General features: G+C 36.2%; 1 protein-coding gene and 1 long non-coding RNA gene across 3 annotated transcripts in view; one reads left to right on the top strand and one right to left on the bottom strand.

Annotated features, from left to right (window-relative positions):
• Positions 1-12,679, top strand: part of LOC129240325 (uncharacterized) — a 78,563-nt gene that overhangs the window by 1,457 nt on the left and 64,427 nt on the right. The window lies entirely within an intron of this gene.
• LOC129240323 (titin) overlaps positions 9,877-12,679 on the bottom strand; it is a 149,096-nt gene continuing 146,293 nt past the window's right edge. The window contains exons 38-40 of the mRNA XM_054876062.1: positions 10,597-10,791; positions 10,210-10,512; positions 9,877-10,105 (exon numbers count right to left, since the gene is read on the bottom strand). Of these exons, the coding sequence (XP_054732037.1) occupies positions 9,915-10,105; positions 10,210-10,512; positions 10,597-10,791 (689 nt within the window). The 3' untranslated portion in view covers positions 9,877-9,914. The remainder of the gene's footprint in view (positions 10,106-10,209; positions 10,513-10,596; positions 10,792-12,679) is intronic.

The following is a 12,679-nucleotide window of genomic DNA, read 5'->3' as shown; positions in this document are numbered from 1 at the left end:
AATCTTTAAAGATACATTTTCTAGTAATTAATCGTTCCTTTTGTAAATCTGATACTTATTTTCCATGTTATAATCAATTTACGGCCAAATTTTAACGTAAAAATCGAAATCATTTCTTTTAAAAGCTGCCATTTTGTGAAAATTCACTATTTTGATTAGCCGAACGATTAATTACTAGATAATCTAATATATTAACAAAATTTGTTTGGTTTTTTGATTTCAGATAATCCAATCCTGAGTTACGATGTACACCGTAAATCGTCTTTTTTAAAGGAGGTTCCAGAAATCGCCTGCTGCGCGCTCTATAATCAACATTTTCATAAATAAAAAATTTTGTTACGTTCTTGAAGGATGCTTTTATAACCGCCAAAAATTTTCAAATTAAAATATTCTGAAGTTTCTTCAGGATAAATCCTTGACAACCCGTCTTTTATTTGCTTCATAACTGCGTATAACCCCTTAACGCAAACGTTGCGCGCATTGCGCCCATTTTTTCGGTAGACGTGGTGGCCCTTTCTTATGGCCCATATTGAACCATATGGACCTAGACGACATGTGGTTCCAGCAGGACGGCGCTACGTGCTACACAGCAAACGCCATTTTATTCCATTTCAACATCTACCCGCCCTTATTGAAAAACCCTTTATAATAGGCGCGTAAACCCTTTTCAGGTGTACCCACCGATCATATTGAACCATATGGACCTAGACGACATGTGGTTCCAGCAGGACGGCGCTACGTGCCACACAGCAAACGCCATTTTATTCCTTTTCAACATCTACCCGCCCTTATTGAAAAACCCTTTATAATAGTGCAAGTTGATGTATTTCAACAAATGGAGGGACCTAGAATATCAAGCCGACTTCGAAAGGCAGATATTTTTTTTGTGAGGAGTTTTTTTTCATGGCAGAAATACACTCAGAGGTTTGCCATTGCCTGCTGAGGGGCGACCGTCATTAGAAAAAACTTTTTCTTCATTTTGGTCTTTCACCGAGATTCGAACCGACGTTCTCTCTGAGTTGGGAATGGTAGTCGCGCACCAAATCATTCGGCTACGGCGGTCACTTCGTTTTGTTTATTCATGGGCTCTTTCAACACAGCGAATTTGGAAGGCGCATCCATGTATTCTATAATCCTTGTAATTCTCCTTCCCGTTGTTCATTTATGCATGGAATCTGATGACATAACGAATTCGAAAGATGCAACCTTGTATTCCATCGTATTTGGCTGTAAACATAAGCACAATTTACATGTACTTTGTTTTTACAATTTGGAGTTTGGAATATAAAAATCAGCTTATGAACTCCACGAATTCCACTCAAAATGTAAACAAAAAATCATTTTCACATTCAAGCTACCAGAACGAAAGAAAACAAACTTCAGATTGTCTAGTAACATAAGCTTGTATGAATTCGCTTTTGAACTTTCCTTTATAATTGGCTTAAATTTTTTTCAGTTTGTTGCGCTGTACTCCGTCACGTTTTTTCTATTAAAACAATCCTTCAAGAATGATAGAATGAGAGATTGGGCCTTCGGAATTCATTGTGACCTCAGCCTTCGGGAATATCCAAACACCAGGAAGGGAGATTGCTTGTTTGTGAAGAGGAAGGGTGGCCGAAATCAAAGGAAACTACCGAACACAAGAAATTATATGCACACACAGACCTCCTTAGTACAGCGTCTTCCACATAAAAATGCAAAAAAAACCCCATTTGAATTATTAAGATGCTTGATGTCGCACTTGGCAAAATCGCGAAAAATAAAGTAGCAATTTTGGGAAGGCGCCACCTTCTGTATTCAATACGCCTTGACAAGTACAGTAGGTTCTGTTTTTATGCGGTTTTTAAAAAAATTAAAAAATGCATGTCGACCTATCGGGAATTGTATAAACAAGATTCTAAACCAGCTAAGCAAAAACTCATCACAGATTAGATCAGAAATGCTAACACTACAAGTATGGAACCGCTTGCATCACCATCTAGATCAGACGTGTACATTTCCTCAAGTGACGAAAGTGATTTTACGCCAAATCCTAAACGCATGCGCAACATGCGGGTATTGTCTGATTCTATTTCTGACGATGTACATTTATTTTTCGATTCTGACGTTTTTTAAATAAAGATATAATTTTCAAAATACAATTTTTTGTTTATGCGATTTTATTTAATTATTTCAGATCGTGCGGTCTATGGAACGTATCTATAGTTATAATATGGGACTAGTACCCTTTTTTTATGCGATTTTATTACATTATTTCAGATTTACGCGGTTCTTAGCACTTTTGAAACGTATCTATAGTTTTACTATAGAACTGGTACCTTTTCTTATGCTATTTTTTTTATGCTGTTTCTTGCGGAACGTATATGTATACCGCATAAAAACAGAATCTACTGTACTTAAGAATGATAGAATACGAGATTGCGCCTTTCAAATTCGGTGCGACGTCAGGCTCCGAGAATAAACAAACCAGAGAAGGAGAAGAGTAGGCGACAGCAATGAAGCTATAAGAAATATATACATAAACACACACTTTCTTGCTACTGTGTCATCCGCATAAAAACACGGCACACGCGTCACACACGGCAACTTCGTTTTCATTATTTTGTTTAGTTTAAATATCACAAATTACAATATTACCAAGCCAGTCACAGATTTTGACGTGATCACGTCTTATAATTCGATTTAACAGGCTGCACGCACGAAAAAATGTGTCGTTACCTTGCTCATTAGTGTTACCTTGCTCATTTGTCGTTACCTTGCTCATTGCCGTTACCTTGAATGAACTGCAAGCGAAAGCGCGGAACGAACGACAAAGCAAACAAAGCAAACGAACGGCAACGTTCGACATCTTGCTCTCTCCTACTTAAGTGAGCGTATATGTGTATGTATATGCGCATATGTACATATATAAATTCACGTATTTGTATTTGCATATGCCTTCTTATTGATTATTATTAATTTGATTTACTTGAAGAGTTTAAAATAAAACCAAGTTTGTTAATAATACCTGTTGTTTTAATGTTATTATTATTTTTTGACGTGATAACGTCTTATAATTCTATGTAGCCAGCTGCACGCACCAAAAAATGCGTCGTTATCTTGCTCATGCGTCGTTACCTTGCTTGAACAGCATGTTATGTTATGTTATGATATGTTATGTTATGTTATGTTATGTTATGTTATGTTATGTTATGTTCTGTTATGTTCTGTTATGTTCTGTTATGTTATGTTATGTTATGTTCTGTTATGTTCTGTTATGTTATGTTATGTTATGTTATGTTATGTTATGTTATGTTATGTTATGTTATGTTATGTTATGTTATGTTAAGTTAAAGTATATTATGTTACGTTAATGTTAACTCATTCTCTATATCCATACAAAATATCTATCAAACAAAAAAAATTAAAATTTTCTTTTGAAAAATGCAACCATTCAATCAGTATTTTCTTATGACGTTATCACGTTAAACTATCGTCAGTAAACCGACTTTACAGACAACCTCTTTTTTATAAAAATGTAATCCTGCTGTTTGTTTCTTTTGTAATATTATGATGCCTGGCGCCACCCTTAAGTAACGGTTTTCAGAAAGTGCCACCTTCTGTATTCACTTCCTCTTCACAAGCACTTAACTGACGCCAATTAGACACACCAAAGGAAACCAATTTCTTCTCCACTTTATTTTTCCTCTTCCTCTGATACTACAAGAAGTTGTTGGATCGTTTACTTTCGGGCCTGAAGCGTTCAGATTCATTGACAATCAAGTAGTGTTACCATTATATCACACACTTCTGTATTATCTCTTCTTTTTGATTATGGCAGTTGCTGATTATCGGCAATATCGTTGGTGGCATAACAGTTTGTGATAGCTTTTTTCTATGCCATAGAATGCGGCTCTTGCTCGTCGAGGGTGACCTTTATTTCTCAGTTCCCTTCGGTTAAAGTCGCACTTGCTTGCAAGAAATTACGTGGCACCTGTGTGATTTAGATCCGCACCCCGAATTATTTGTATTTTTATTGAAAAACATAAGAAACCCAGCGCATAAATAGCTATCCTGAAATGCTTCGGCTTCTCATGTTGGCTCACTCCCGAACGGATGTTCGGAAGCTACCCAGAGGATATTTGGGCTAATCCCGTTGTGAACTGGTTGAACCATATGCAGAAGAATCGTCCTGGCCACTACCAAGTGAATGGCGATCAGTAACTTTTCCCACTTGCATGGACTTCTACATATGGAACTGTCCTCCAACCAAAGACAGGATGTAAGACACCCTCGAAATCATAACTGTCAACAGTGATCTGAGTGCCTGTCACCAGTTCGTCACCGTTGTATTAGAATAACTTTGCAAGTGGTCCATTAGCTACTGCGACTTTATTAACCACGATAGTACCCATAGTACTTTTCACATGCAGGTAATGGAGCGTCGCTTTGTTTTTTAAGATTTCGGTCTCAGGGTTTGTCGTATTCTCAGTGGCTTTCGTTGTTGTCATTATTCACCTGTGTTTTCCCACAATAATTTAAGCTGGTGAGCTCTCTGGTATAATTTTCCTGTGTTTCTCCTGTTTTCCAGCATTTGCATCTCAAAAATACCTCTATTTCTTTCCCAACGCTTGCTAACTCTTCCATCACATATGCCCCTGATCGTAGTTCGTTCCAGCATGAAACGTTTTTTTTGTCAGTACCATGGCATTTTCTGTTACAATATTTGTGTTCAGTGAAAAATAATGGTATGTGTCACCATTCATCCTCGTTTGGTATTGTGGAATAAGCTTCGCAGAGCCGAAGAGCGAATTGTTTTTTGCAATTGGAGTTTTTCCTTATCATTTAAAACTGCGTAAAGGTATGTGTGAATATAGGTAATAATAAGGGGGTAGTTTAATTCTTGTTTCCGTTTAACAACGTTATCGGTTTGGAGCCTGATGCAAAGACCCTTTCCTAGTCCATTCTGTATCAGCACAAATCACAAAATTTGGTCTAAGTTTCATTGGATAATTGAATACTTCACTAAAAAATGATACTTCGATTTGTATTGGTTTATATGGGAGCAGAACTCTTCAATATAATTGATATTAGCTTTAAGTAAGGGACAATTATAATGTAAAAAAATGTATAAAATTAAAAGCAATATACTATAGAAGAGGCCAAGGGGATGAGGAGAGGGAGAAGAGGTTACTACGTAAACAGGTATGTAACTGTCATCTTAAAGCATCTAGTCGATGTTATACATTTTATTGTCACTGATAAAGAATTTCCACAGTCTGACAGCATCAACAAAGAAAAATCTAAATAACGTTCCCACGACAGTGAGAATAATATCCGGTAGAGGACTGTCACTTTAGCAGCATTCCTCGCATTTGTATACGGAATGTTTATGCTGCGACAACAACAACTATCTAAAAAACAGACAGGCGCAGCGTAGTTTAAAACCGGCCAGCCAATTGCCTTAAATGTCGATAACAACATTTCTTTGTCCTTGCGAGAAAGATTGGTTTGGTGAGGTAATCGTTCACTTTGGCGCACAGGCCATCAATGTCATTGACCGACCCCATTATCGTGCAATCGTCGGTCGGGTTCAGGAAACTTCACCGTTCGGAAGGATATTATTATTGCCTTTAAATGCCAAAGCCAAAACAGTTGTTATTCTCGAAGTAATACTTAGTCTTGCCATAAATTCATTGGTCAGTTTAACAATGCATACGACGAGAACAAATTCGCAGAAAAAAGTTTCGTTATTTTTAATTTTGTTCGTATGCATTATCCGTTCAAAAATTATACTCAGTTTCGTGGCAAATGTCGCTTGTAAACAAAGGAGTGGGGAGCTACGGAAAATCGCATTGCAGTGATTGCATTACAAAAGTATGGTAAAAGTGCAAGTGAGATTTACGAATTGCTGAAAAAACGTAATATTTCGAGAATGTTTGTTTACCGCACGATCATATCCCAAATGTCTGAAGTGACAGAGAGAAAAAGAAGTGGTCGTGCTCGCGTGGTTCGAACCAGTGCAGCTATAAAAGCCGTTCGACAAAGAATTTGTTGAAATCCGCTTAGAAAGCAGGAAATCATATCCAGGGAAATGAATGCATGGACGAGATCTATGTCAAGACTAATTGGAGATGATCTTCAAAGGAAGCCTTCCGCCGCTCAATTGGTCATCTTTTGACAACGCGCTTGAAGATACTTAGACTCGACAGATGCAAGCAACTTCTTCGGTAGCACGCGGTCAACGGCCATGAAAATATTTCTTTCACAGATGGAAAAATTTTCTCTGTTTTAATAAGCAAATCGACAAAATCTATGCTAAAGACGCCAAAAAGGTTGCTTCAAGTGTTCAGCGTGGCCACCATCCAGCCTCCGTATTGGTTTAGTGGGTAGTGTCTTGTAAAGCCGCGACATCATTTCAGCGAAAATGGGGTTAAGACTGGGACAAAAGTGTACCAGAAGCATAACTCAAAGGGTGTGTTGAAGCAGTTGAGCAGTACTTTCTTCAATGGAGAGCATTTGATCTTCCAGCCAGATTCCGCTCCAGCTCATAAGGCAAAACCCGCCCAGCAGTGGCTAAAAGACAATATTACGGCCGCAGAAGAATGGCGTGAAAGTCCAGATCTGAATCCACTGGATTACAGTTTGTGGTCAGAATTGGAAAACATGACCTTTCGAAGAACTTGGACAAATTTGGAGAGTCTCAAACAATCTTTGGTTCGAGGAGCGACCTCAATATCCATGGAAACCGTGCGTGCTGCAATAGCTGAATGGCCTGATCGTTCGAAGGCTTGTGTAAAAGCAAATGGTGACCATTTCGCATGAAAATTAAAATTTTTTTTTAATATTTATATGGTTAAATAAAACTATCTTCCTTAAAGAAAGTATAATAATTGCATATCTATAACGGCCTTAACTTGTAACAGAACTTGTGGAAGGAATAAGTATGTTATAGTTTAGAAGAAGATGCGTACAACGTCGCATACAGGCGTCCATGCGGCAGTGAATCTTCCTCCTCGACTTCAGATTGCAAAGTATTTTATTATTATTATTTATTACTAAAGATTTGTTCTATCTGAACTTCCTTGAAATCTCTTTCTAAGTCATGGCTATAAAAAATATGTAATTGTTTTAAATTTTGAATAACATCATCGTCAAGATTCGAGGTATTATTGGGGAAAACCCCCTCCTTGGTTGCGCGCATGATTCGGACATAAATATATAGCTACCAAAAAAAAACAACAATTAATAAATAATAAAATCCAAGCTACAATTTTGGTGAACATGCAGTTGATGAGGATTTGATCGCCAGTACAAACTAATTCATTTTTTTTTGCTTTTTTGTTCTTTAATATCGATTTGTCTGAATTATCGTTATTTCAGCTCGCTTCACACACACTTCATTTCTAAAAATCACCGTTTTAACATAAGTACTTTATTCTGCTTCTTTTTGCGAAATTTTCTATTCGCTTTTGACACCACACGAGGCAGTCAAACAGCTGTCAAACGCCATTGTAGTAGAAGTTTCAAGGCGGATTTATTACTAATATGTACTCGTATAGTCGCCTTGGGAAGTTTAAAGGCGCAAGTTCTATTGTATCCTTCTGGGCGCTACATCCCATCTAAGGAACGCGTCGCTCGGGGTTGATGTTGTAGCAGTAACTTTGCCCTGTCACTGTAGTGTAATTACTGGTCGTCCTCATCTAACGGTAGGCCCAGGAATTTGGGAGGTGGGTCAGGTTCAAGGAGGTGCTGCGTGGGTGGGACCTTTGGTAACACCCTAACAGGAACTGCTTGCTGAAGAGTTTATTATGCTCTTTTACAGGGTCATGTAGATGTTGTAGTGGGGACATCAGAAGACATTCTGTCACAGTCCTAATGGCAGTGTTTCGACAAGTCTGTACCTTTGTCCACTGCGAATCACTTGTTCCAGGCGACCAGATAGGCGCAGCATAGCTTAAAAACGGCCGGCCTATTGCCTTAAATGTCGATAGCAACATTTCTTTGTCTTTGCCTCAAGTGCTGCCGGCAAGCGATTTGCGATTTTGGACTTTAGTGGCAATAGCGGTTGTACTCGTATGCGCTGAGAAGGAGAGCAAACTGTCGAAGGTAACTCTCAAGGCTTTGTTCCTGCTACAACAACAACAATAATAACAACAACAACAACAAAGCTCGGGGATGTGAGCAAAAAATTAGACGTTTATTGTTATTTTCCTATTGTTCTTAAGGGGGGAAACCGGTTTAGATCGGTCAAAAAATCCATTTTTTATTGCATAAATCGTTAGTATAACTAGTCAAGTATATGTGGTAAAAATTTTAAAGCGCAATTCGCATTATTCCCGATTCTATGAGCACTTAAGTGAATGCCCATCGGTTCCGCACCGTAGCGCGTGTTAGTTAGAACGACGTTTTTCTCGAAACTACTTTTTTTCAGCTGGTGGGCATTCTAGCTTAAAAAGTTATCGACCAATCGTTCTAAAATTTTTCGGAATTTTTTCTTTATTCAATTCTAATCTATATGAAAAAATATGGTATAAAAAACTACTTTGTGTTCAAGTGCCTCAAAAGCATGCAATTTTCAATATTTTTTACCACAGTTAGGTTCATATTATCTTAGAAAATATGTTGTTAATAAAAAAAAAATTGCTGTTGATTTCAGAGAAAAATTGCAACTTCAGGAATTCCCACTAGCAAGACACTCGGTTGGCGATCGTCCATGGACAGCACGCTCTAACGCCACTATCTCCTGCGGAAATAGCTTCAAAAAATTTTAAAAGTGTACCTAAAAATATAAATAAAATATCCTCTAAACTTAAACAATTTCTGATTATTCCTTCTTTGTTCAAAAAATTCTCGAAAACACCAAATTTTCGCCTCCAAAACCGGTTTCCGCCCTTAAATGGCCACTCTAAAAAAGTCCGTTCTAAAAAAGTTGTAAATTTATTTGTGTAAATAGATTTTGTTATTGAAACTATTTATGAGAATTAACTCTTCCTACGGACTCAGATGATGAAAATTTAAGATGCATTTTTATTTTTTATTAAATTCATTTTTTCTTTATTCACGCATTCAGAACCAACATTTATGTACATATCGCAATATACATAGTAACTATGTATGTACATAGAATATATAAATTCAATTTTTGTTCGTATAAAAAAGTAAATTTGATATTTTTACAGTCATGAAATCAAGACGAAATTATGTGGTTTCCTTTAAAATGCTCGCACCTATATTTGCATTTGATTGTCTCCCAAAAGTGAAACCACTAATTTCGCCTTAATTTCCCGAGAGGAATATTACATATAATACAATAAATGATAACTTATTCGCACCAAGTATTATTTATTGTATTTACAATTTACTTGTTTTTTTTTTGTTTTTCTAGTAATTTCAAGAATTTTGCGACATTCTTTATGGTTTCTTTGACATTTATCACAGTTTTAATAAATAATAAACAAAGCAAAATTTTATACATATGATTTCAAAATTTAATTTTAAAAGATTTCAAAATTGAAAAAATCGATATTTATCTTCTTCCATATTTTAATTCTTTACTGAAATTCTTCACAAGACGTAGGTTGTAAAAATTCTCTTCGCTCGCATTTTTAAACCTTTGTGACAAAATAATCAAGTATAAGAATAAATGGATTTAAACTGTGTTGCACAATCAACACATTAGTATTAATTTAAATTGCTGAATGAATAGAAAACTTTTTCAAGAAACTATGCAATTAATATTTAAATGAACATATGTTTGTTGTTGTATAAATATGAAAATTATCAGTAATTATTTTAAATGATTTTGTAAAGTTAGTAGTTTCGAAGTTTTCCGCTGTTTGTTTTATGATTTTTACAATATTTGCGGCCTAACATTATATGTATTGTACACATACATTTTTAATTTTTGTTTTTTTTTTTTTGGTTTGGTTTTCTTATTTTGAAGATTTCTTCTTTTTGCTCTTTGGCAATTTTGCCCAAATGCGGAAGAAGTATTCGTCTCGACGTAGCAGTTTACCACGAGCATACGAATGAATATCCGCGTCCATGTTGTGATCACGCAACCAGGATGATGTGTTGCATGAACTCATTTCCGTACGTGGCTCATCTGGTAAACTCAAATGTCCTGTGAAATCGAAAAAGGGAATTAAAGGAAGCGAATTATTATATTTAACTTATAGTTTTTTCTTTAGCTAATTTTTGCCAATATTCTTAGAAAAAAGTTCTTACCTGCTGTCATTGCTACATATGGTTCTTCCGATTCGAGTGGCTCACTAAGACCAATTTCATTTTTGGCAAATATGCGTATCATATATTCATGATTCTCTTGTAAGTCTCTTATCTGGAATCTTAGCACACCGGCCGGTACACGACCCACTTCGATCCACATCGCCTTCTTCATGTCTCGTATTGCAATGTGATAGCCGAGCAGAGGCGCACCTCCATCTGACTCGGGCAAACCCCATTCAAATATGTGAGCATTGGCGGCGAGTACTCGAGCCTCCAATGGCGCAGTGGGCGGCGAAGGAACAGCTATTGAATTAATTAAAATTAAATTAAATTATATTAGAAAATGAAATGGCAACAACTGAGCAAGTTTTACTAGTTTACACTCACTTGCGTGCGTCTTTAGGGATACGCTCTCTGTTGCGGCTGGTGCACCTAATCCAACCGCATTTTCAGCTGATACCCTAAACCAGTATTCACATTTTTCCTTCAAGTTATCCACCGTGTATTGGCGACAGTGTGCATCCAATGTGATTACCTTTGTCCATTTGGTCGATGTTGCTGAACGTTTTTCAATGCAGTAGCCTTGTGATGACGAAAAAAAAAAGATATTACAGATAAAAAATAATCTAACATTTGTTATTCTAGTTGCATATCTCCAAACGATGCCTTAAAATTTTGATAAAAAAAATACAGTGCCTGGCCAATGAATTTTAACCCAGTGAATTTAAAAAACGATCAATCCTAAATTCATATGTATGTAGGCAACCAGAGACTATTTCACTGTAAACACATTTCAGGTTTAGGTCTACTACTCGAATTCTTACAGCAAATATACCTCTAAATACGTTACGTGTGTACGGAACGTGACACCTGATGGTGTTATGAACGGGCGAAATTTGTCTACACACTTCCCTGAGTAATCAAGAGGAAGCTGGGCTGCAAAAACTAATTTCAACTATATGAGAAAAGTGATTATTGGAGGCCTATTCAACATTTGAAAATTATAAGTTTTTTTCCACAACCAATTTGCTACTGAAAAGCCACAATTAATTATGTGCCTTAGCGACATCACGCCTCCTCTCTTTTCTCTTATTTTGCAACCCATAATTTTATGCGATTTATTGAGAAAAGGATGCAAATTTTAAATTTAGGAAGAGGGATGAATAACCTAACCAACTCCAAATGATTTGACAAAACACTTTCAGTTCAAGAACTCGCATAAGTGTCTGAAAATCGGAGCTCCTTAAATTAGGCTATGGTGGTGTTTAACTTAGAGAGACAGGCGGCCGATTGAAGAGAGACCTGAACTGAATGGGGAATGATGGGTGCATGACCGTTTTTGTACCAGTTTAGTGATTACTTAAGTTTATCTATTAAGCGCTGAGGCTCCAAAACGTATTTATCTAATTTTATGTTCACCTATGTTACATATGCCAGATTATTCCAATTTTTTGCAACTTCAATAAATGTGTGCCTATATGAACGCGGTATAGAAATTAAAAAAAAAATCGAGTTTTTGTTTTTCGATATTTCGAAAGTTAAACTGTGAATTTTTTATGCGGAAATTCCCAATATTATAGCTTCTACAGCCCATTAACTAGGCGCGCGCCTGTACCTCAAACTTTAAACTCATTTATCTCGAAACAATTTTTTTTGGCCTGGTGTTGTCAACAACATCAATGGCTATCGCCCGTACTAGAATCATATTATTATTTCAATTATTGCGTATTTTGTTTAATAAAAAAATGAAAACAACCCTAATTTTAGAGTGTCAAAGTCAACAACATCAATGGCTATCGCCCGTACTAGAATCATATTATTATTTCAATTATTGCGTATTTTGTTTAATAAAAAAATGAAAACAACCCTAATTTTAGAGTGTCAAAGTCAAAATCGCGCCATTTTGCCAAATTGTTCTTTTTTTTGTTTTTTTATTCTCGTACGGAACATAGTCATACTGATTAATATTTTTCTTGGTTTTTGTGTTTCAGATTAATAGAAGTGCCAAAATGCACAACACCGTCCAGGTCCAATATTTCGGGAGGGTCAACTTCAGCGCCATTTTTAAGATTATTAAAATTAAAAACTTTTTTTTTTTCATTTTTGTATATAAATGAAGTTAAATAAAAAGCCTAAAAAATTTGAATAACGTTTTTAATTTTTTTATTTAAAAAAATCCTGAAAATACCCTCTAGACCGCTGGGATCCCTTAAGGGGTAACACCACTCTACACGCGTAAAATAAACACGATTTTTAAAGAATTTTTTTGTATAGAAAGAAAGGGAAAACAATCACTCTGATTTGGGAAGTTATTACTTATATACTAAAATACAAAACTAAAAAGTTTGATCGAAAAATTTTACAAAATGGCGGTATTTGAGACTTTTTTGTAATGTGGTTTCTCTTGGAGGAGCTCCGCGGCACGCAGCACAGAGGGTGCAAATTTTAATCTGGAACAAAGAAACATTTT

Source organism: Anastrepha obliqua, chromosome 3 (genome assembly GCF_027943255.1).
Source record: "Anastrepha obliqua isolate idAnaObli1 chromosome 3, idAnaObli1_1.0, whole genome shotgun sequence".
Lineage (NCBI taxonomy): Eukaryota > Metazoa > Arthropoda > Insecta > Diptera > Tephritidae > Anastrepha > Anastrepha obliqua.
This window is presented reverse-complemented; position numbering and strand designations above follow the sequence as displayed.